This window comes from Entelurus aequoreus, linkage group LG01 (genome assembly GCF_033978785.1).
Source record: "Entelurus aequoreus isolate RoL-2023_Sb linkage group LG01, RoL_Eaeq_v1.1, whole genome shotgun sequence".
Classification (NCBI taxonomy): Eukaryota; Metazoa; Chordata; class Actinopteri; order Syngnathiformes; family Syngnathidae; genus Entelurus; species Entelurus aequoreus.
Window position 1 is genome coordinate 25,202,370 of NC_084731.1, and position 26,065 is coordinate 25,228,434.

Genomic DNA, 26,065 nt, shown 5'->3' on the forward strand with positions numbered 1-26,065 from the left:
ACATTTTTTAAAAGATGAATGTTACTTTTTGATGTTTTTTTAAATTTTATAAATATTTATTATACTGTGTCAAAAAAACTAAAATAAGATGAAAAACAAATACATTTATAAAGTAATAAATATAATGTTGTATATTTGCAGCCTGTATTTATGTATGAGATTGTGATATTTAACATGAAATAATTGATCACATTTTTAAGATACTTTTTACTTTACTTATATATTTTGTTAGATATGTATATTAATTTATTATTTTTTGTTTAAAAAAACTCAAAATTAAAACAAATAAATACATAAATAGACTGTTGCCTATTTGTAGCCTTCAAGTAGAATGTGAACGAGATTGTACTATTTAACAAATGTATCAACATTTGAAGATACCTTTTTTTTGATACGTGTATGTACGTATGTATATATATTAAAAATATTAATGGCTGTATAAATACAAATGTTTACATTATTTGTAACCTGTATCAATTATATGGTTTAAGTAGAATGAGAACACAGAAGTGCACGAGATTGTAGTATTTACCACTAACAAATTTAACATTTTAAGATGCTTTTTTTTGATACATGTGTATATATATATACATATATATATATACAGGTATATATATACATATATATATATATATACACATATACATATATATATGTGTGTGTGTGTGTGTGTGTGTGTGTGTGTGTGTGTGTGTGTGTGTGTGTGTGTGTATATATGTATATATATTTTAAAAATAGTAATGAATATATAAATAAATAAATTAAATAAAACATTTGATATTATTTGTAACCTGTATTAATTATATGGTATTCAAGCGGAATGAAAACAGTCGTGTACGAGACTGTAGTATTTGACATGGAAAAAATTTAAAACATTTTTTGATTTTTTTTAAGACATTTTCTACTGTTTTTTTAATTATTTTATATTTACTGTTTTTAAAAGTAAAAAAATACATTTTAATATATAAATAAAATGACTTTTAATTTATTGTATTTTATTAAATAAATAAATATACTTTTTATTTATTGGTGACATGGTTCGAGAGCTGCCATCAACCCGTAAAACACTCATGCTACATTTTGCACCACTGTGCCAGTATTTAAGCAATATCAACATCAGCAACTTACCTGTCCATTCTTCATGGACCACTTTTATTTTCCTCCATCACACGTGCTCCATTGCATCCATCCTCCCCAGGTGCGAATCTATCCTCTCGGGGCAAGGCTCTCCTCACCACACCGACGATAAGTCCTTTATCATCTCCGTTGCAAGGAAGGAAAAAATAACCAGAGCACACGGAAAACTGTGATTCTTCACAACTAACATGAAATGCTGACTTTGGAATCTTTAGAGTACGGATGGTGTCATCATGGCAGAGTCAAGAAAAGTGTGAGGGAGAGAGAGAGTGGGGGGGGGGGGGGGAAAGAGCACAATATCACAGCAGTGAGATTCTACAAATCACTGCCAAATCCCTTAAAAGCTCTCATGCTCTCGCTGGTTCTTTTCTCTCGGTGTGAGCATCGCTGTCCAGGATGCCCCCCCCCCCACCCCCCCGCCCCCTTTGCCCCTCCCGCTTCGTCCATCTCACTCACTCTCACTGTTGAACTCTCTCCTCGCTTGGTCTCCCAGAGCACTAATGGCCACAGATTGGGATTATCGTGCAGGCGTCTGTGAAGAAGCCACTAGGTGGACTAGCCCACTTTTGCCATTTCCCCCCCCCCCCCCCCCATACAAATGAAGCAAATGCAAAACTCTCCCCACCCCCCACTATGATGGACCTCTGTCACTTTGAGAGATTAGATGAGTGATTTGATTCATACTCACACACACTAACGTGCCTCTCTCTCTCTCTCTCTCTCTCTCTCTCTCTCGCTCACTCATTTTCTTTCACACACCTGCCAACAATGTCATGCTGCGTGTTTTAGACTTACAGTGCAGAAGTTCCAACCGCCATCACGCTTCAAGTCACGCAAGGAGTCCGAAAATTGTGTGTCTTTTGAAAAAAATAACTCAGACTTTATTCATATCAGGCCGATATTAGGAATTATGACGTCACACCGATAATCCAATAGCCTTCAGGTATGTGAAATGTTTCCGCGGATTGAACATTACCGTATTTTTCGGACCGTAGGACGCACCGGCTTATAAGGCGCACTGCCGATGAATGGTCTATTTTGGATCTTTGGTCTTGATCTTTTGATTATAGGGCGCATTAAAGGCCTACTGAAATGAAATTCTTATTTAAACGGGGATAGCAGGTCCATTCTATGTGTCATACTTGATCATTTCACGATATTGCCATATTTTTGCTGAAAGGATTTAGTAGAGAACATCGACGATAAAGTTCGCAACTTTTGGTCGCTGATAAAAAAAAAAGCCTTGCCTGTACCGGAAGTAGCGTGACGTCACAGGTTGAAGAGCGCCTCACATCTGCACATTGTTTACACCAGCAGCGAGAGCGATTAGGACCGAGAAAGCGACGATTACCCCATTAATTTGAGCGAGGAGGAAAGATTTGTGGATGAGGAACGTGAGAGTGAAGGATTAGAGTGCAGTGCAGGACGTATCTTTTTTCGCTCTGACCGTAACTTAGGTACAAGGGCTCATTGGATTCCACACTTTCTCCTTTTTCTATTGTGGATCACGGATTTGTATTTCAAACCACCTCGGATACTATATCCTCTTGAAAATGAGAGTCGAGAACGCAATATGGACATTCACAGTGACTTTTATCTCCACGACAATACATCGGCGAAGCACTTTAGCTACGGAGCTAACGTGATAGTATCGTGCTTAACTGCGGATAGAAACAGAAGAAATAAGCCCCTGACTGGAAGGATAGACAGAAGATCAACAATACTATTATTACTTCTACTATCAGGAGACACCGAACCAAACCCTGGACCTGTAACCACACGGTTAATGCTGTCCAGCCTGGCGAAGCCTAGCAATGCTGTTGCTAACGACGCCATTGAAGCTAACTTAGCTACGGGACCTCTACAGAGCTATGCTAAAAACATTAGCTCTCCACCTACGCCAGCCCTCATCTGCTCATCACCACCCGTGCTCACCTGCGTTCCAGCGATCGACGGCGCGACGAAGGACTTCACCCGATCATTGGTGCGTTCGGCGGCTAGCGTCGGATAGCGCGTCTGCTATCCAAGTCAAAGTCCTCCTGGTTGTGTTGCTGTAGCCAGCCGCTAATACACCGCTTCCCACCTACAGCTTTCTTCTTTGCAGTCTCCATTGTTCATTGAACAAATTGCAAAAGATTCACCAACACAATACTGTGGAATTATGTGGTGAAAACCGACGACTTAAGCTGGCCACCGTGCTATTTCAAAATGTCTGCTTCAACCCGTGACGTCACGCGCAAACGTCATCATACGGAGACGTTTTCAGCCGGATATTTGCCGGGAAATTTAAAATTGCACTTTATAAGTTAACGCGGCCGTATTGACATGTGTTGCAATGTTAAGATTTCATCATTGATATATAAACTATCAGACTGCGTGGTCGGTAGTAGTGGGTTTCAGTAGGCCTTTAAGGGAGTCATTTTAGTTTTATTTTTTTTCTAAATAGAAAACACTTCCTAGTGGTCTACATAACATGTAATGGTGGTTCTTTGGTCAAAATGTTGCATAGATTATGTTTTACAGATCATCTTCAAGCCGCTTTCTGACAGTCGCTGCCGGATGCGCCGTTTTGTGGGCGGTCTTATTTACGTGGCTCACCTTCGGCAGCGTCTTCTCCCCGTCATCTTTGTTGTAGCGGTGTAGCGTGCAAGGACGGGTGTGGAAGAAGTGTCAAAAGATGGAGCTAACTGTTTTAATGACATTCAGACTTTACTTCAATCAATAACGGAGCAGCATCTCCTCATCCGCCGGAAATGTGTCCCTTGAAAAACTCTCTAATAACTAAAGTTTCTTGGGTGAATAATGTAAACTCACTACACCGGTATGTTTTAGCACTTTCATGGCGAGTTTACTGACAGATATAAGTAAGAACTTTACACTACTTTATATTAGAAATGGCATCAGCGGAGGATGAATGCCACATAACAAGAAGATAAAGAAAAAGAAGAAGCTTATCGACTACGGTGTCGGCACGGACTACAATGGCGGATTTGCACAATTTTTCAGGATTTATGCAGATCCCAAATACAGATCAGCAGGTACCAGAAGGTAAAAGTTGCTTTTGCGTAATATTGTGAAAGAAAACGCCAGATAATATGTCTTACCTTATACACACACCATAATAATACTTGTATGTTGAAGCACATCAAGCTGTGCGGCTTCATAGCTTACTAGGCTACTGTATTTTAAATGTTGTGGTACTTGGAGAGTCAAGTGTTTTCTGGGGTGGTACTTAAGGAAAAAGTACCTGTCAACATTTAGATTTGAAAATAAGAAAAACTTTCCGGGGGAAAAAAAGGAGAAAGTAAGGGATAATCTGCCATCAGCCACCAGGAGGGTGTTGGTAGAAATAGCTCAGTTGACAGGTTGGTATGATATCGAGACAGATTCTTGGGCTCAACATAATGTTAATACTGATAGGCCTGTCAGAATAATTGTATCTAAGTTATCACAAAACTTTAAGTTTCAATGAGTTCCCGGCAAGAAGACAAAAGCTGTCTTTGATCCTACCAAGCAAAAGGCTTGTAAAACTCCACTGTATAGGATGAGAAGCGACATGAAGGCGTCGGTTTCTTTGATGTATTGTAATCCACAGGAAGATTTTGTCTTGACCCGAGATCTACAAAGCGGAGAGGAAGCAGGGCCCGACTCCCCTCCAGGCACCTTTTCTTTGAACTGTTTTGTGACCAAACGCAGCGGCTGTTTACGACCCCCTTCCTTTAGAAACAGCTGTTGCAATGTAATCAGGGAAAGTCCAAATAAAAGAGGAGGCGTACAATCTTTCGTCAGAGTGTGGTGAGACACTGTGCAAGGGTACAGGTCTACGCGTTTCTCCCCAATTGAGCCAAATTTAATTCTGTCTGTTTAATTCCTTGCTTCTTGTCTTGTTTAATAGATGTCATCAGTGTTTGAACCTGACAGGCTATTAAGAGAATTACTGAAAAATCATTTGTGGTCTTACCTTTATTTGAATACAAATTAAAAAGGAAAAGCTCCGTTACTTTTTTTTTTTTTTTTTAAGACTCACAGATGCTTTTTCTCGCCGTAGAAAGGCGGCAGCGACAAGCACCTGCGAGTTCATGTCCACCACCCTGACAGTGAGCCAGAGTTCCGTGCCCCTCATGGTACAACTATGGCAGGGGTCGGCAACCCAAAATGTTGAAAGAGCCATATTGGAGCAAAAATACAAAAACAAATCTGTCTGGAGCCGCAACAAATTAGAAGCCATAATACAAACAGATAGTGTGTCATGAGATATACATTGAATTGAGATGACTTAAAGGAAACTAAATGAGCTCAAATATAGCTACAAATGAGGCATAATGATGCAATATGTACATATAGCTAGCCTAAATAGCATGTTAGCATCGATTAGCTTGCAGTCATGCAGTGACCAAATATGTCTGATTAGCACTCCACACAAGTCAATAACATCAACAAAACTCACCTTTGTGCATTCACGCACAACGTTAAAAGTTTGGTGGACAAAATGAGACAGAAAAAGAAGAGGCATAAAACACGTCCTAGAAAGTCGGAGAAAGTTATACATGGAAACAAACTAAGGTGAGTTCAAGGACCGCCAAAATTAGTAGGACAAAACGGCGCTTGTCAAATACTCGAATCAGTGAAGCATGTTTAATACAAACAGTGTGCTTTATAACAATTAGGGAGGTTTGTGTCATGTTTGTCCTCATACAGAAACCATATCAAAACAAAATGTATTTATTTTTCCCCTCATCTTTTTCAAACATTTTTTAAAAAGCTTCAGAGAGCCACTAGGGCGGCGCTAAAGAGCCACATGCGGCTCTAGAGCCGCGGGTTGCCGACCCCTGAACTATGGGAACAGACACGCGCCATTCAACCCAGTTCGTGCAGGATTTTGCAATCAGAGGGTAAAGACTCTGTTTGCAAAGCCTCATCTTAATTATATGCTGTATTCAATCAGGAAATGTGATAATTCCACAATTTTAATTAAAGAAAATGTTAAAAAATTTCATAAACATTGGATCTTACAGAAAATATATTTACAACCCAGTTAAGAAGACAAATATTACTTTTTAACGTTATCAATATTAGGTTTTTTTTAAAGATGACTAGACTTCTAATTCATGAATTAGTCTAATGTTAAAATAATACCTAAACAACGGATATTTATCCATGAAAATATGGAAAAGCTGCTGATGTTGTGTTTGACGGAGAAGCAGCAGGAAGGAGATGCCGTAGAAGTCTACTCTCCAAGGCTGTACATTATTATTACATGACTTCATAAATCTACTCTAGTTTTAGTAGTACATTTTTTTTATACAATATTTCTTATCCTGAAGTTTGGTTGTCTTTTTAGAAGGCGAGTTACATGTTGAATTTGTGCTGTTTTGGTTGGGGGGAAACAAGCACCAATTCATTTCAATGGGAGACATTGATTTGAGATACAAGTGTTTTGAGTTAAGAGCGCCGTCACAGAACCAATCATAAGTTGACATACTACTGTAATTCCCTTTATTAACGTATGACATATAAAGTGTTATATGTTATAGGAAAATCAAAATTGGAATGGTGAATGTTTAAATATTACTTCAGGTAACGCAAGCAACAACATTGCTGTCAATTAAAAGCTGGTTAATGATAATAAAAATAAATGGTAAATACTTGTATAGCGCTTTTCTACCTTTCAAGGTACTCAAAGCGCTTTGACAGTATTTCCACATTCACCCATTCACACACACATTCACACACTGATGGCGGGAGCTGCCATGCAAGGCGCTAACCAGCAGCCATCAGGAGCAAGGGTGAAGTGTCTTGCCCAAGGACACAACGGACGTGACTAGGATGGTAGAAGGTGGGGATTGAACCCCAGTAACACTCCGATTGCTGGCACAGCCACTCTACCAACTTCGCCACGCCGTAATAATAATAATAACATCATTTGATACCACTCTACAGTCTGATAGAGATGTGACAGTTGCAAACGATTCCTGTTTTTTGAATGGTTCCAACATGAGAATGTATTCGCTGTTGCGAGCTGTTTGTTTGAAAGCCGTTAGAGAAAATGAGTCAATGTGAAAGGACAGGGAGCAGCATTTGGATTCACTTTTTTTTAATCTTGAATTTTCAATTGTTTTTGTATTTTTTTTTTGTTTGTTTGTCCTTTCACTTTTCTGGTTCATTGTTGTGAAATAGTTCAAGAGCACACACACACTTGGAAGGGTACAACAATTTTGTATTCACATTTTTATATACAGTACATATATACATTTTATTCTTACATTTTGTTTGCTTTTTTTCCACTATCATCAAATTGGTCTCACGATACCAAGTTGTATTTAGGTAAGAGAAAATTCTAAAAAATTGAATAACTGTCAAAGAGATACAGCACCACTTTATGGAATGTTTACAATGAAAACACACACAAATACAATTATAGCCAATATTTCAGGATAACTCCGAATGTGTACATTTAAATTATTCTGATTGACATCTTATAACTGTCACTCACCATTGTTTCCTTTAAATCATTGGTCCCCAACCTTTTTGTAGCTGCGGACCGATCAACGCTTGAAAATTTGTCCCACGGGGGGGGTTTTTTTTTTTTTTTTGTCATAAAGAAATACAATCATGTGTGCTTACGGACTGTATCCCTGCAGGCTGTATTGATCTATATTGATATATAATGTAGGAACCAGATATTATTAATAACAGAAAGAAACAACCCGTTTGTGTGAATGAGTGTAAATGGGGGAGGGAGGTTTTTTGGGTTGGTGCACTAATTGTATGTGTATCTTGTGTTTTTTATGTTGATTTAATTAAAAAAATATATATATATATTCTTTTTCTTTTAAATTTCTTGTGCGGCCCGGGACCAATCGATCCACGGACCGGTACCAGGCCGTGGCCCGGTGGTTGGGGACCACTGCTTTAAATACAAAAAAACGGTTTACAAAAAACAATGATAACAAAGCAGTCTTTAGAATGGCTCTTTGAACAGCTAATGTTACACAGATGCCAAAATGTGCATTTATTTTGTTTTCTCTTGTTTTTTTCAGTGGTTTATTAGATAATCTGCTGTCTGTACCAGGGGTGTCCAAACTACGGCCCGCCGGCGACTTCAATCTACCCCGCAAAACATCCCAAGTTTAATAAGGTTAGCCCTGGAAATGTCTGGGTGTTACTTTCAACGCTCTTGAAGTTCATGCATTGTTAATATGCCGCCATTTGGTGACGACGTTTGTAAGTTTGATCAATGACTGATAATCACTCTGAAGCGTCACGAGCGCAGCATCAATTTATACCACCCAATCCAAAGTAGCCTTTAAATAAACTCTGACCAACACGGAAAGTTAACACATGTGGTCCCACATAACACACAACCTGCTTACTGAACTTTGTGGACATTATAAAAAATGTCTAAGCGGTATACACAATTGTGACGTTTAACATTGCAAAACCCCCTCTCCACACTTCCCCATGTTTGTCTGATTGGTTCCAAAACTTTAAGGTGTCATGATTAGGGATGATGTTTGATAAGGAATTATCGAGTTTGAGCCTATTATCGAATCCTCTTATCGAACCGATTCCTTATCGATTCTCTTATTGAGTCCAGATAGGTTGTTGTATATGGAAAAAAACACACAATATTTGGTTTAACAAAAGCTCACTTTTATTATATAATAAAAAAATAAAATCTAATAAATAAATAAATATTGACTGTTACCCACCTAAAAAAATAAAATAAAATAAATAAATATTGACTGTTGTTACCCAAAGTATATTAAGTGGGATTTTTCAGAGAAACAAATATATACAGTAACACAAAAACAACCTGTCTCTGTGATCACTATAGGTGTATAAATAATAATATAGTGTTAAATAAAATCAGTCCCTTGGGCACAAAACTGAAAATAATACAGCTCTCCAAAAAGTGCACTTCTGCTGCTATTTGACATAACTGTTTGTTATGATGCTTTGACATTTTTGCACTTTATTTCTTTATTGAAAGAAAATTCTATGAAGAGAAAAGTTATTTGCAAATGTGGTTACAATGCTAATAAATGAAAAGTTAAAGCTAAAAAAAGAAATACACTTTATTGAGTTAACATTATTTCTTTATAGGGGGAAAAATGTTATGAGCTAGAGATTATAACAACTACACTACCCAGCATGCAACGGGAGTTACGAGCATGCGCGGTAGCCCCGAAAAGTGTTGCATGTTGCCACGCTGTGAAAGTAAACGTCAAGAACTCAGCCAACACGCCTCGTCTGCATTATTTATAATTAGACAGACAACACATCTACAGTGTGATTTTGTTTTGTTTACAAGGAAAGAAAAACAAAAGTTAAAAAAGGGAGATATGTTGTATATATATGTATGTGCTGCGGTTGTTTTAAGAACGTTGCGACAGCTGCCGTAAAGGAGGTGCGTTGCTAGCCTAGTTGCTATGTTTCCGGTTGGTCGTAAAAGTGTTCGTCATGTGTTTTACCCTGCTAAAATCTCTCAGTAAAGTTATTCGATGGATGATAGCTTTTGTTTTGAACTTTATTACACCTTGGAGCGCTTTTTCCCGTCCATTGTTTTCCTGCTTTCGCTATCTGCGCCTAATGACTGAGCTACATGACGTCAATTCTTGTGATGTCCCACGGAGCATTTCTGGTCGGGACGGGATTCGAATAAATAATCAACTCTTTTCCTTTACTATAGTGGTCTCGATAACGGGTACCGGTTCTCAAAAAGGGATTCGAGTCCGAGGACTCGGTTCTTTTCTTATCAAACAACCGGGAAAACCAGTTTCGAGTATCATCCCTAGTCATGATCTGGTAGCTCTGCTGCCGCCTGTTTGATTTTTGTTGTGGTTTCTGGGTCACAAAGTTTTGTAGCTTCTGTAACGAGCTAAACTCTTTTCAGATGTGTGAACATGATTGCACAAGGGTTTTCTAATCATCAATTAGCCTTCTGAGCCAATGAGCAAACACATTGTACCATTAGAACACTGGAGTGATAGTTTCTGGAAATGGGCCTCTATACACCTATGTAGATATTGCACCAAAACCAGACATTTGCAGCTAGAATAGTCATTTACCACATTAGCAATGTATAGAGTGTATTTCTTTAAAGTTAAGACTAGTTTAAAGTTATCTTCATTGAAAAGTACAGTGCTTTTCCTTCAAAAATAAGGACATTTCAATGTGACCCCAAACTTTTGAACGGTAGTATATATATATATATATATATATAAGAAATACTTTAATTTCAGTGAATTCTAGCTATAAATATACTCCTCCCCCTTAACCCTGCCCCCCACCCCCCAATCTCCCGAATTCGGAGGTTTCAAGGTTGGCAAGTATGCCTTCGCATACACCTGAGACCCATTTCCTCCTGACTACTGATCTCCAGTCCATTCACTCTGCGCCAGTTGATTCCTGATGCTTCACCCTTCCAGTCGTGTTCATCTCCTCTGCTTTGGTTCCACTCATGCTCCTTGTTCCCCTGGCTCTGCTCCAGAGCTGCCGTGTAGTGTTTGTCCCTCGCTACACCTTTTGTGTGCATAACTGAGTTGTTTTTCCTTACTCCTTTTTGAGTGTGCTTTTTGTTATTGTTTTTATTCTTTCTTCTCTGCGTTGGGGTCCTACTCCGACGAAGGCCGATCGTGACACAAAGAGGTGGTCACGGAAGTAAACAAAGTAGGAGTGGTTCAATATTTTATGTTTTATCGTTTATACTTCATATTGCGGCGTTGTCAGGCTCGGACATGTGGAGCAAGGGCACGTGGGGAGGTTTATAACAGTTATGAGTTGTTGTTCAGTCTGTTAGCTATGGCTAACATTGCTTAAATCAATGGAAACTTAAGTGTCCTATTATCATTTCTTGATCTTATTGTAAATCCTACATTCTTTAACAAACAATTGCTCTAAGTAATTATTATTACTGTTTTAATGTGCGTGGTTTTACTTGCTTTTAAGTTATTTGTCCCGTAAAGCACTTTGTGCACCATCGTGATGTTGTAAGGTGCTATACAAATAAACCTTGATTGACTGATTGATCAAATGCAGACTGAAATCATTGTGATTGCAGAATACATGTAAAAACAGCTGTGTAAAGGTGATCAGCATGAGCGCACAGAGTTGGAATGATTAATAATAGAAAACAGAGGTTTTGCCTTAAAATTGTCAGTAGAACTAAGTTAGTGTCGTAATTTTGATATCAAATTTATTTACATGCTTTATCTAATTACATTATATGTATTTAATATATATAGCACAAGACTAACTTCAGAACTGTATAAATATTGTATATACATTGTGTGTGTGTTTGTGTATTATATATGTGTATATGTATATATATATAAACACAGTACAGGCATAAAGTTTGGACACACCTTCTCATTCAATGCGTTTTCTTTATTTTCATGACTATTTACATTGTAGATTGTCACTGAAGGCATCAAAACTATGAATGAACACATGTGGAGTTATGTACTTAACAAAAAAAGGTGAAATAACTGAAAACATGTTTTATATTCTAGTTTCTTCAAAATAGCCACCCTTTGCTCTGACTACTGTTTTGCACACTCTTGGCATTCTCTCGATGAGCTTGAAGACCTGAAAGGGTTTTTACTTCACTGGTGTCAGAGTTTTGATGCTTTCAGTTACAATCTACAATGTAAATAAAGAAAACACATTGAAATGAGAAGGTGTGTCCTGGGCTATATATATATATATATATATATATATATATATATATATATATATATATATATATATATATATATATATATATATATATATATATATATATATATATATATATATATATATATATATATATATATATTTTTTTTTTTTTTTTTTTTTTTTCAGTTACAATTTACAATGTAAATAAAGAAAACACATTGAAATGAGAAGGTGTGTCCTGGGCATATATATATATATATATATATATATATATATATATATATATATATATATATATATATATATATATATATATATATATATATATATATATATATATATATATATATATATTTTCAGTTACAATCTACAATGTAAATAAAGAAAACACATTGAAATGAGAAGGTGTGTCTGGGCTATATATATATATATATATATATATATATATATATATATATATATATATATATATATATATATATATATATATATATATATATATATATATATATATATATATATATATATATATATATATATATAAAACACATTGAAATGAGAAGGTGTGTCCTGGGCTATATATATATATATATATATATATATATATATATATATATATACACACTGTATACATGTGTGTGTATATCAGGGGTGTCAAACTAATTTTAGATTGAGGGCCACATGGAGAAAAATCTACTCCCAAGTGGGCCGGACTGGTAAAATCAAGGCATGACAACTTAAAAATAAAGACAACTTCGGATTGTTTTCTTTGTTTAAAAATAGAACAAGCACAAATGTACACATCATAATGTTGTTAGGTGGGGTTTTTTAACACTTACCTGTTGCGGTTAATCATTTATTTGTCGTTATTTATATTTTCTGAATAAATTATGTGATAATGTTCATCAGTCAACTGATTGGTGTCTTTTAAGATAAAAAAAATTATATCAAAATCAAATTACAGGATGTTATTTATGTAGTTTGATCATTTTCCTCGACTGATGTACTAACATCATGTGGTTTCTTTTGTACATATGTAGCATCCTCTACAAAGATACAAAGAATTGCTATTGCGACATCTAGTGGACACATTTAGAACAGCTGTTTCTTTCATTCAAACATTTCAGGTTAATTTTTATACTTAGCAAACTCATTCCGCAGGCCGGAAAAAACCTGTTCGCGGGCCTGATCCGGCCCTTGGGCCATACGTTCGACACCCCTGGTGTATATGTATGTGTGTGTGGCTATGTGTGTATATATATCGGTACTTTACATGCTGTCTGCTTTCAGCCAACGACCAAAATGTTTTAGCCCAATGTGGCCCCAAGCCTAAAAAGTTTGGACACCCCTGGTCTACACTGTAGTTAAAGTAGTAATTGTGTAATGCACATTAAAATGACCCAAAAACTACCCTAAGAAGACCGACTTTTCCAGGCCGTCTTCTGCTTTGGTATACTCCAAGTGAGATCGGAAGTACCGGCTTTCATACTTAGGACTACTTCTTACGTACTGCAGGTAGTCTGGAGCACCAGGACAGATGACATTGTCTGCTAGCAGGACGCTCCCTCTCCTCAGGAGACCACACTCCTGACAGAACAGTCATAAAGTTAGTTGGTCTCAAAAAAAAAAGTCCAAATGTTTGCAGTGTAAAATGAAATAATACTTGCCTCTATCAGTTTGGTGTCGAGAAGGTAACGATCCTTCCAGTGATCCAAGAAAACTAAGTCAAAGGTTTCCACTCCAAACTTCTCCTTAAGTTTAGGGATCCACTCGCCAGAATCTCCTTCGACTAATTGCACCTGCAAAAAAACGAACATGTTGAGCTGCTTTTCTCAGGTCATTTTAAGCCGTTTATTTACCGTGTCCTCCACACCTGCCCAGGCAAATATTTGCCGAGCGACGGCGGCATAATCCGGGTTGAATTCAAGCGTGACGATCTTGGCGTGAGGCCGCAGCATGCTGGCGATCCTCACCGTGGAGTACCCGCAGTACGTGCCCAGCTCCAGCACGTTAACCGGGTTTATATCAGACACCACCGAGTCCACAATGCAGCCTGTGTGTGCAGAAACCTGATTAGTATTATAATGTAGAAGTCAGTTAGATTAGACGGCAGACATGCATGCTACCTTTCTCATCCCCCACGTTCATGGCCCACTCACTGTGACTGCAAAACTCATCAATGGCTTTGACCACGCTGAGAGGGTTCCCTCTGGTAGCGTTCTTCTGTACTGCAGCAAGAAGCCGCTGAAAAACGAGAGCCATGTTGTAATTAAACTGTTAAGATAAAAAAAACAAAAAAAACTCAACGTTGGGACAAGATTAGGGTGTGTCAATCATCAAACAAGTACAGTGTACATCTTTTTGTGTTTAATTAAATGTGCTCTCTATTTGAAGCAAGCGGTAGCTAAGAATTTGTGAATTAAGTGAAGTGAATTATATTTGTATAGCGCTTTTTCTCTGGTGACTCAAAGCGCTTTTACATAGTGAAACCCAATAGCTAAGTTACATTTAAACCACACTTCATAAAGTCAGTGTTCAAAAACAAGAAAAAAAAAAATACAAAAATTAGGGGTATTTTATTGGAACTAAGCAAAATTATCTGCCAATAGAACAAGAACATTTGGCTTGTCAAGACTTGCCAAAACAAGTCCAATTAGCTAACCTCAATGAACCCAAAAATACATTAAAATAAGTATATTTTCACTAATAACAAGTGCACTTTTCTTGGTAGAAAAAAAAAGAGACCTTTTTGCTCAATATGTTGAAAAATATTCTTAAATGAAGTAAATGCTAGTGCCATTATCTTGACATAATGATATGCATTACATTTCTTGAAACCAGCAAACTTAAACTAAAAACCAGTTAATTTTTCTTAATTATAAGGGCAACAAGGCAACCGCTTGTTACTCTCGGGGTCTACTAGCCGCTCAGGCAAATTATATGGTCTAAAGATGCATTTTTCCATCGATAACATGACATCATCGCGCCAAGTGCGTGCTCTTTCAGTCAATTAGTGCGCATATATATCATTGTATTCTATTTTATACAAACCCTGTTTCCATATGAGTTGGAAAATTGTGTTAGACGTAAATATAAACGGAATACAATGATTTGCACATCCTTTTCAACCCATATTCAATTGAATGCACTACAAAGACAAGATATTTGATGTTCAAACTCATAAACTTTTTTTTTTTTTTTTCAAATAATAATTAACTTAGAAGTTCATGGCTGCGACACGTGCCAAAGTAGTTGGGAAAGGGCATGTTCACCACTGTGTTACATGGCCTTTCCTTTTAACAACACTCAGTAAACGATTGGGAACTGAGGAAACTAATTGTTGAAGCTTTGAAAGTGGAATTCTTTCCCATTCTTGTTTTATGTAGAGCTTAAGTCGTTCAACAGTCCGGGGGTCTACGCTGTCGTATTTTACGCTTCATAATGCGCCACACATTTTCAATGGGAGACAGGTCTGGACTGCAGGCAGTCCAGGAAAGTACCCGCACTCTTTTTTTACGAAGCCACGCTGTAGTAACACGTGCTGAATGTGACTTGGCATTGTCTTGCTGAAATAAGCAGGGGCGTCCATGAAAAAGACGGCGCTTGGATGGCAGCATATGTTGTTCCAAAACAAATGGCTTTCACTTTGCATAGTAGAGCTTTAACTTGCACTTTTACAGATGTAGTGACAAACTGTATTTAGTGACAGTGGTTTTCTGAAGTGTTCCTGAGCCCATGTGGTGATATCCTTTACACACTGATGTCGGTTTTTGATACAGTGCCGTCTGAGGGATCGAAGGTCACGGTCATTCAATGTTGGTTTCCGGCCATGCCGCTTACGTGGAGTGATTTCTCCAGAGTCTCTGAACCTTTTGATGATATTATGGACCGTAGATGTTGAAATCCCTACATTTCTTGCAATTGCACTTTGAGAAAAGATGTTCCTAAACTGTTTGACTATTTGCTACCGCAGTTGTGGACAAAGGGGTGTACCTCGCCCCATCCTTTCTTGTGAAAGACTGAGCATTTTTTGGGAAGCTGTTTTTATACCCAATCATGGCACCCACCTGTTCCCAATTAGCCTGCACACCTGTGGGATGTTCCAAATAGGTGTTTGATGAGCATTCCTCAACTTTATCAGTATTTATTGCCACCTTTCCCAACTTCTTTGTCACGTGTTGCTGGCATCAAATTCTAAAGTTAATGATTATTTGAAAAAAAAAAAACGTTTATCAGTTTGAACATCAAATATGTTGTCTTTGTAGCATATTCAACTGAATATGGGTTGAAAATTATTTGCAAATCATTGTATTCTGTTTATATTTACATCTAACACAATTTCCCAACTCATATGGAAACGGGGTTTGTAGTTGCACCTGTGTCTTGCCCTGGCCCTGCTTTCCAGCAATCCGCTTTCTACTTCCTCTCGTGTTTAGTCCATGTGTATCAGTTGTCTAATTAGTCAGTAATATTTAGCTGGCTGTTTGATGCCTTGTCTTTGTCTGATCATCATATCTTCACGAGTGAGTTGGTGGAATAAACCTTTTGAGCAGCACTTGGATGTTCCTTTCTCCTTGCTTCCCTGCAATTGGGTCCACCTCACCTCACCCAGCCACATCCCCATCCGTGACATTTTCTGTTTCAAGACATCTTGTTTTAAGTTTCCTGTCTTGACACGTTGATGTTTTCCTCGTTGTACCAGTATTCTTGCCTTTTACAACCTTGCCATGTTTGTACTTGGTCTTGAATTTAGACATAGCTGATTGTGAACGATCAGAATTTTTTGCAACATTGCATGATTTACCTTTTTGAAACAATTTTATAATCCTCTCTGTTGTTTCAATTGACCGCTCTCGTGTTGGAGGCATGATTCATGTCAACCCACCTGGCGCAACAGCTCTCCAAGGTGTAAACACTCATTTTTACGATCACGTGACGAGACATAAATCTTCATGTTTTTTAGAATGTATACCCTTTGGCGCTACATTTCATTTTACGTATATTTTTTACTATAAGGCGCACTTAAAATCCTTTCATTGTCTGAAAAATCGCCAGGTGCGCCTCTTAACCCGGTGCGCCTAATGTATTAATTCTGGTTACTTCAGTCCACAAGAGATACGTGTGGACTGCAGGTTGACTGTTTAAGAAATGGCGCTAGCAAGTACCCGCAAATGTGACCCCTTTGATGCACCTTATAATTCTATGCGCCTTTTGTATGACAATAGACTTGCTCATTGACAGTGCGTTTTATAATCCGAAGTGCCCCATGATCCAAAAAATACGGTACTTCAATTCACTAGATTAACAACACACACACCCACATTGTTTTCATTTAAGAACAGTCACTTTACGGTCATCGGCCAGTGGTTCTTAACCTGGGTTCGATCGAACCCTAGGGGTTCGGTGAGTCGGCCTCAGGGGTTCGGCGGAGGTCAAAACACACCCAACTCATCGTGTAAATACAAACTTCTCCCTATCGGCGTATTACGGATACGGCAACAGCTGACTAGTTTGCAGGTGTGTAATTTGTTGTGAGTTTATGCACTGTGTTGGTTTTGTTCTTTGAACAAGGTGATGTTCATGCACGGTTCATTTTGTGCACCAGTAATAAAACATGGTAACACTTTAGTATGGGGAACATATTCACCATTAACTACCGTAATTTCCGGACTATAAGCCGCACCTGACTATAAGCCGCACCAGCTAAATTTAGGGGAAAATACAGATTGCTCCATATATAAGCCGCACCCGACTATAAGCCGCAGGGTTTTGATGTGTAATTACCGTAGTATATAGGGGTTCCTGCTACCACGGAGGGGATTGTCGGGACAGAGATGACTGTTTGGGAACGCAAAGCGTCCCATTTATTAACAATAACTCTTTCAATCATTCAATCAAACTTTCACATCTTTGACATGGCGAACAGCATTCGTGCAGAGTACAAATAATACAACGATGCAAAGTAATACAAAGTGCTCGCCTGTACGTTATCAAAATAACCAGCCTACCGGTATATGAAAAGTCAGTCTTTAATCATTGTGTCATCGTCTTCCTCCTGCGTACTAAAACCACCGAAATCCTCTTCGTCGGTGTCGGAGAAGAACAGGCCGTAAATAAGCCGCACCCTTGTATAAGCCGCAGGGACCAGAACGAGGGGAAAAAGTAGCGGCTTATAGTCCGGAAATTACGGTAGTTGCTTATTAACATGCAAATTAGTAACATATTGGCTCTTAACTAGTCATTATTAAGTACTTAGTAATGCCTTATTCGGCATGGCCTTATTATAACCTTAACGCTCTAACCCTGACCCTAACCCTAACCCAGGGGTCGGCAACCCAAAATGTTGAAGGAGCCATATTGGACCAAAAATACAAAAACAAATCTATCTGGAGCCGCAAAAAATTAAAAGCCATATTACATGTGTCATGAGATATAAATGTAATTAAGAGGACTTAAAGGAAACTAAATTAGCTCAAATATAGCTACAAATAAGGCATAATGCTGCAATATATAGATATCGCTAGCCTAAATAGCATGTTAGCATCGATTAGCTTGCAGTCATGCAGTGACCAAATATGTCTGATTAGCACTTCACACAAGTCAATAACATCAACAAAACTCACCTTTGTGCACTCATGCACAACGTTAAAAGTGTGGTGGACAAAATGAGACAGAAAAAGAAGTGGCATAAAACACGTCCTAGAAAGTCGGAGAAAGTTATGCATGTAAACAAACTATACGGTGAGTTCAAGGACCGCCAAAATAAGTAGGACAAAACGGCGCTCGCCAAATACTCGAATCAGTGAAGCATGTTTAATATAAACAGTGTGATTTGTAACAATTAGGGAGGTTTGTGTCATGTTTGTCCTCCTACAGAAACCATGCTAAAACAAAAAAATAGATTTTTTTCCCCTCATCTTTTTCCATTCTTCATACATTTTTGAAAAATCTCCAGAGAGCCACTAGGGCGGCGCTAAAGAGCCGCATGCGGCTCTAGAGCCGCGGGTTGCCGACCCCTGCCCTAACCGAATAACTCTAAATTAAGTCTTTATTACTTAGAATATGTTCCCCTAGTGTCCAAAGATCTCTAAATTAAGTCTGTTACTTAGAATATGTTCCCCATACTAAAGTGTTAACAAAAACATATAACTTTGTCTTGAATTTGAAAAATAAAAAAACATTTTATTTTTCACTAAAAAAACATTTTATTTTTCACTAAAGAAGGGTTCGGTGAATGCGCATATGAAACTGGTGGGGTTCGGTACCTCCAAAAAGGTTAAGAACCACTGTCAGAAGGCCTATGTGTTCTAGCCTTCCTCTGCTACTTAAGGATGCCTGCAAGCTGCTCTTTCCAATATTTACTCTCAAGTGTTCATTTGAATGATTATTGCAAAAACAAATTGCACCCAGGCCTAAGGTCATAGTCTCAGACAGGAGAAATAAAATACAGGATTCAAGGCGTCAAAAGATGTGTTTCTAATACCCCTAGAAATGCGCAAAAACCTAAATATCGCAATAAGAAGTTGGTAATGGAAACTCCTATCTTCCGAAAAAACATGTTTGATGCATGATGGAAACACTTATTTTTGCATTTGCAGGACAACTAGGGCAGACGGGTTGTCTTGGTCTCGCTTCCGATCGGTCCCCGGGCCGTCTCGCAGGTCCTTTACCGGTAATAGAGGCCGACCCACATGCCCGAAAAATGTCGACGGGAACTACGGGAAGGATGGGACTTTGAATCCACAATTCCTCTGTGCATTCTTCGTTCACAATTCTCTCCCAAAAAACCCTTTTTTGTGGCCGCTGCCATACGTAAGGACGTTGCCTTTGAGCGATCACACGCTGCCTTCGTCTTCTATTGACAATCACGGCAACAGCAGTGGCTGCAATTGTGATCACAGCTCCAAGACCATGGAGTCGCAAAGCGTCCATCATCCTCAAAGGGGATTCTCTCGGAACGAGATTTTACGAGAATTACGGCTCATGACGCAAAACCCCTACAAACCGCAAATGTATTTAGTCAAAATTTTAGAATTATCGCTTTTATTTTGCAAAAAACTGCAATGGAAACACAGCTAATGACCGACAAAAATGTAGTGTTGTAACGATACCAATATTTTGGTACCGGTACCAAAAGTTTTTTGGAACTTTTCTAAATAAAGGGGACCACAAATAATGTCATTATTGGCTTTCTTTTAACAAAAAAAATCTTACGGCACAGTAAAGATATTTCTTATTGCAATTTTGTCCTTAAATAAATTGGTGACCATACAAGACAACGTGTCTTTTAGTAGTAAGTAAACAAACAAAGGCTCCTAATTTAGCTGCTGACTTATGCAGTAACATATTGTATCATTTTCCATTCTATTATTTTGTCAAAATTATTAAGGACAAGCGGTAGAAAATGAATTATTAATCTACTTGTTCATTTACTTTCTGTTTTAACATGTTCTATCTACACTTCTGTTAAAATGTAATAATCACTTATTCTTCTGTTGTTGGATACTTTATATTAGTTTTGGATGACACCACAAATTTGGGTATCAATCCGATACCAAGTTGTTACAGGATCATACATTGGTCATATTCAAAGTCCTCATGTGTTCAGGGACATATTTCCTGAGTTTATAAACATGATATAAATAAATAAATAAATAAAGAAGATTTTGTGATGTTAAAAAATATCGATGTAATCATAATAGTATCGATCAGATACGCTATTGTACGTGATATCGTTACAGTGGATGTTAGGTGTAGATCCACCGATGGCGTTTGTTTACATTGTAGCATCCCGGAAAAGTTGGTGCTGCAGGGAATTCTGGGAATTTGTTCTGTAGTGTTTATGTTGTGTTGCGGTGCAAATATTCTTCCAAAATGTGTTTGTTGTTGTTGTTTTTTATTTATTAATTGATTAAAACTTTTATTAGTAGATTGCACAGTACAGTACATATTCTGTACAATTGACCACTAAATGGTAACACCCCAATACGTTTTTCAACTTGTTTAAGTCGGGGTCCACGTTAATCAATTCATGGTTTAGTGTGGTTTCACTATATGGCACATGTTTATGACAGTGTTGGCATTGTTCATACTGCCACTCTTAGTGTGACATGTATGGCCCTTGACTAAGTATGCCCTTCATTACCTTGTGTGCAGTGTGTATACAGTCAAGATGATTGTGACATTAGTTCATGTTCAGTTTCAATAAAATCTTGGTTGGATCATGTTAATTATAGATGAGTTGATTTGGGACTCTTTTATTACTGTATTTTTCGGAGTATAAGTCGCACCTGCCGAAAATGCATAATAAAGAAGGAAAAAAACATATATAAGTTGCACTGGAGAATAAGTCGCATTTTTGGGGGAAATTTATTTGATAAAACCCAACACCAAGAATAGACATTTGAAAGGCAATTTAAAATAAATAAAGAATAGTGAACAACAGGCTGAATAAGTGTACGTTATATGACGCATAAATAACCAACTGAGAACGTGCCTGGTATGTTAACGTAACATATTATGGTAAGAGTCATTCAAATAACTATAACATATAGAACATGCTATACGTTTACCAAACAATCTGTCACTCTTAATCAATAAATCCCATGAAATCTTATACGTCTAGTCTCTTACGTGAATGAGCTAAATAATATTATTTGATATTTTACGGTAATGTGTTAAAAAATTCACACATAAGTCGCTCCTGAGTATAAGTCGCACCCCCGGCCAAACTATGAAAAAAACTGCGACTTATAGTCCGAAAAATACGGTATGTAAAACGGGTCAAACTAGCCAAAAAATTAACAACAGCAAGATTGATTTAAAAAAAATGATTTTAAAGATTGAAAGTTGCTATCAATCCCACGTGGATGCTCGGTGTTGTAGATTGGGATCGGCGCCTATGGACTGACTTATAGATGCTTTTACAATATCGAGACAAACGATGTACCGTATTTTTCGGAGTATAAGTCGCTCCGGAGTATAAGTCGCTCCGGAGTATAAGTCGCACCGGCCGAAAATGCATAATAAAGAAGGAAAAAAACATATAAGTTGCACTGGAGTATAAGTCGCATTTTTGGAGGAAATGTATTTGATAAAACCCAACACCAAGAATAGACATTTGAAAGGCAATTTAAAATAAATAAAGAATAGTGATCAACAGGCTGAATAAGTGTACGTTATATGAGGCATAAATAACCAACTGAGAACGTGCCTGGTATGTTAACGCAACATATTATGGTAAGAGTCATTCAAATAACTATAACATATAGAACATGCTATACGTTTACCAAACAATCTGTCACTCCTAATCGCTAAATCCCATGAAATCTTATACGTCTAGTCTCTTACGTGAATGAGCTAAATAATATTATTTGATATTTTACGGTAATGTGTTAATAATTTCACACATAAGTCGCTCCTGAGTATAAGTCGCACCCCCGGCCAAACTGTGAAAAAAACTGCGACTTATAGTCCGAAAAATACGGTAACTCCTACCTGTGACAAGTTTTTTGGAATCAATTTTGTTAAGTCTTCCAACGGACTCGACTTTTGACTGCTCGACAAAAGAACCTGGGGTGTAGAAAAACAGCGGGGTCACACCTGAGGACGTGTGGACCGGGTCAGCGTGTCCAGTATCCGTTCCACGATCACATCGTGCCAAATGAGCGCCAGGCCTCCGTGATATTGCACAAGACTGGGGATCACCCATCTGTACAGCGCATAGAGAAGGGCCACTCCACCGGTGCAGTAACCAAGGATCCACCACATCCTGCAACCAAGAAAGAGGAAGACTAAAACTCGGGTCGGTCTGGTTAGTTCTACTGTACTGGGCGGCATTATGGCAAACATATGACAACATATCAGCATAGAGATACACTAGCGTTCAAAAGTTTGGGGTCACCCAAACAATTTTGTGGAATAGCCTTCATTTCTAAGAACAAGAATAGACTGTCGAGTTTCAGATGAAAGTTCTCTTTTTCTGGCCATTTTGAGCGTTTAATTGACCCCACAAATGTGATGCTCCAGAAACTCAATCTGCTCAAAGGAAGGTCAGTTTTGTAGCTTCTGTAACGAGCTAAACTGTTTTCAGATGTGTGAACATGATTGCACAAGGGTTTTGTCAGAAAAAATGTATTTAAATTATCAAAAAACTTTCCATTGTGAGTTTCCATTGAACAGACAAGAAGCTGTCTTTGTGGCACCAAGCCAAACGCTCTGAAGATTCCGCTGTGTACGATGGAATCAGACGGGAGGGGTCATCCATTGTCCTCCAAAAACCTGCCAAAGCTGAATCTACGACAAGCCCAAGCCCGAGGGATCTTCTTCTTTTGTCTTCTATTGTGACCGAAAACAAGGACTGTTTACATACTACCCAATCCTGTTGAGAAATGTGTTGTTGCGTAAACATTGAACATGTAAATAAAACAGAGGACGAAAAGCTTCTTCGTCAGAGCGTGGTGCAGGACTGTACAGAAAGTACAGTGGTCATGTCTCTCCTCAATATTGAGTCCAAATTTAATTCTGTCTCTGTTTGATTCCTTGTCTTTTGTCTTGTTTAATAGATGTCATCAATGTTTGAACCTAACAGGTTTTCTAATCATCAATTAGCCTTCTGAGCCAATGAGCAAACACATTGTACCGTTAGAACACTGGAGTGATAGTTGCTGGAAATGGGCCTCTATACACCTATGTAGATATTGCACCAAAAACCAGACTTTTGCAGCTAGAATAGTCATTTACCACATTAGCAATGTATAGAGCGTATTTCTTTCAAGTTAAGACTAGTTTAAAGTTATCTTCATTGAAAAGTACAGTGCTTTTCCTTCAAAAATAAGGACATTTCAATGTGACCCCAAACTTTTGAACGGTAGTGTAAATGAAAGCTCTCATATCTCCCCTCACCCTAGCTTTTCTTCCTTTGTGAAAGGCTAATGAGATGGGTGGTTACCATGCAGTGATGCTGTTCCCGCTTTCATTATCTTTCTGCCTGAGCACACAGAGGGAGAGACACCCGGCGTGATGGATATCTTTTAATATCAACTGCAATAAGGCACACAGCACAACAATATCTCACCACAATACATCAACCTGCACATTTGAGCATGGTTGAGATTGGGAGAAAGGAACCCGAAATAAAGCAAACCGTTTGCAAAAAGATCATTTTGTGTGAAGCTAGTGCAGCTTTGTCGTACTACAATAAGGCTATGAAAGACCAGCCTTGGTTGAGCTAATTCCTTGTGATTTGTGGTTTGAGTTGCATGGCAACTGGCTGGGGGTTAGGAGCAGTGTGTCACTGAGGGCAGATTGCTGGGACTTTAACCTTTACTATTGCACAATAGTGCATCGCTGTACTTGCAGGCACAGAAAATGGACTAAAAAAAAAAAACACATTAAAAATGATTGAATAGCGTTGAAGCTTGTAAAACAAAAATGTGCATTGAGTCATGCGAGTAATGCAACTCACATGGATTCTAAGGTCAATGACAAAACCCAGGAAATTAATAATATGAGACTTCAATTTTCATTGCACTGTTTCACACGCACTAAACCCTAAAAGTACAATAGCAAAGTCACAAAGAATGTTCAGCCTGGTTTGAACATGTTGAATGAATTAGTCCCAGTCATGATCCTCATTGCGCAACAAAGGCAAACCTGTTGAGCACGAAAAACTGTAGTCTAGCCTATTAAGACAGCAGAAAGCCATACTTACATACAGTATGAGGGTTGTCAGAAGTCCGTGTGTTCTCCCACGCTGGAAGCAAAAGTGTCCGAACTGCGATGTGGACAACATGTGTTTGCTTCTGCATCTAACTCCTCCCTCCGCTCCCTTCCGCCCCCTTTCTGAGCGCCGCTTAATGTGATCATGCAAGGAATGTACCAAAGTCCAAATCTCAGGGTTTTATGGAGCACACACTAGCACAGGGGTCGGCAACCCGCGGCTCCGGAGCCGCATGCGGCTCTTTGACCACTCTGATGCGGCTCAGCTACATACTTGCTGACACCCCGATTTTCCCAGGAGACTTATGGATCTCAGTGTCTCTCATAGATTACTCCCAGGGAAAATATAATCCTATTTACACTAGGGATGTGCGTATCGATCCTGTGGTATCGATATATCGATACTCACACGCTACTCATTTGGCATCACTTTTCTGAAAAAAGTATCGATATAAACCAAAAAACGGCGTGTGGGGGGTGCAAGCATCACTTTCAGATGTTTTTGATGACTTACTTAACTTACTATGTGCTGGGACACCCCTGTACCTGGCACAGCATAGAGCTGGCCCAGTCACGTGACAGGAGGCAGCGAATGAGCGTCGTCAACGTGCAACACACACGCAGCCAGCCGACAGCGATGCAGCCAGGCATATCCAGTGTTGTCCAATTGTTGACTTAAAACAGGCATTGTTTTTGGATTTTTTTAGTAATGTTTACGGAATATTTTTGTTTAAATGATTATCCTAAATTCAAATAATTTCCACACAGGGGAATTTACTGTTAGTTGAAAATTGCTTGAGTATTTAAAACAAGATAAGAAAGAGATACAATTTGGAGATTCTTCATCTTTGCATTACAGTTTTACTTTTTTCCAAGAAAATCTTGAATATATGATTGAATGTGATTTTGGTTTTAATCTGTAACATGATTTCTTACATTTCGAAAACATTAGCCTATTTCATATTTCATTAATTGCTAATTATATCACAAACTTTAAAAAATAACTGCAGCTTCTTGCAATTCGGATTTGACTGTTAATTGGAAAGCCCTAATATTTAAATATTATTATATATAATATATTGTTATTATTATATATATTTAATGTATTTTTCATATTTATGTTATTTTTTTTAAATTTTACTTTTATTATATATTGACCATAATAAATGTGGTATAAATGGTCTATATTTGTCATGTGATTTGTCTTAAAAAATAACAATAGTAATAATATTTTTGACTGACAAAAAATTGCCAATTAGAAATTATTGGTAATCGATGAAAATGCAAGAAAAAGTATCGGTATCTTATTTAATCCTAAAATTGTGGTACCGCCCATCCCTAATTTACACTCTAATTACTAAATAAAGGGAGTGCCCTAATTGCACTGCAGTAATTGTCTTCTATAGCATTTACATACAGCGTGCCAGTCCAGCCACATGTTGTATGATGCTTTTACTTGCACACTTTGGAGACAGCAAAGCATACTTACTCATCAGCCACACAGCTTACACTGACGGTAGCCGTATCAAACAACTTTAACATTGTT

The 26,065-nt window shown here is 38.0% G+C and overlaps 2 protein-coding genes across 4 annotated transcripts in view; both read right to left on the minus strand.

Moving 5' to 3' along the window:
• grm6b (glutamate receptor, metabotropic 6b) overlaps nucleotides 1-5,626 on the minus strand; it is a 96,412-nt gene extending 90,786 nt beyond the window's left edge. The window contains exons 1-2 of the mRNA XM_062046151.1: nucleotides 5,585-5,626; nucleotides 1,129-1,252 (exon numbers count right to left, since the gene is read on the minus strand). The gene's annotated coding sequence lies outside the window, so the exon portion shown is untranslated. The remainder of the gene's footprint in view (nucleotides 1-1,128; nucleotides 1,253-5,584) is intronic.
• On the minus strand, nucleotides 1,243-25,249 carry comtb (catechol-O-methyltransferase b). Of its 3 annotated transcripts, none has more exons than XM_062046177.1 (7): nucleotides 24,512-25,249; nucleotides 22,402-22,570; nucleotides 13,926-14,043; nucleotides 13,659-13,852; nucleotides 13,467-13,598; nucleotides 13,310-13,386; nucleotides 1,243-1,261 (listed from the first exon to the last, which is right to left on the minus strand). In XM_062046177.1, coding segments are annotated over exons 1-7 (696 nt in total). In that variant the 5' UTR covers nucleotides 24,514-25,249; the 3' UTR covers nucleotides 1,243-1,257. The 3 variants fall into 3 exon arrangements, with proteins under 3 accessions (XP_061902161.1, XP_061902155.1, XP_061902148.1); XM_062046171.1 differs by lacking the exon at nucleotides 1,243-1,261 and adding an exon at nucleotides 23,704-23,788 and having other exon boundaries at nucleotides 12,404-13,386; nucleotides 24,512-25,246; XM_062046164.1 differs by lacking the exon at nucleotides 1,243-1,261 and having other exon boundaries at nucleotides 12,405-13,386; nucleotides 24,512-25,245.
• Nucleotides 25,250-26,065: the final 816 nt, after the last annotated feature.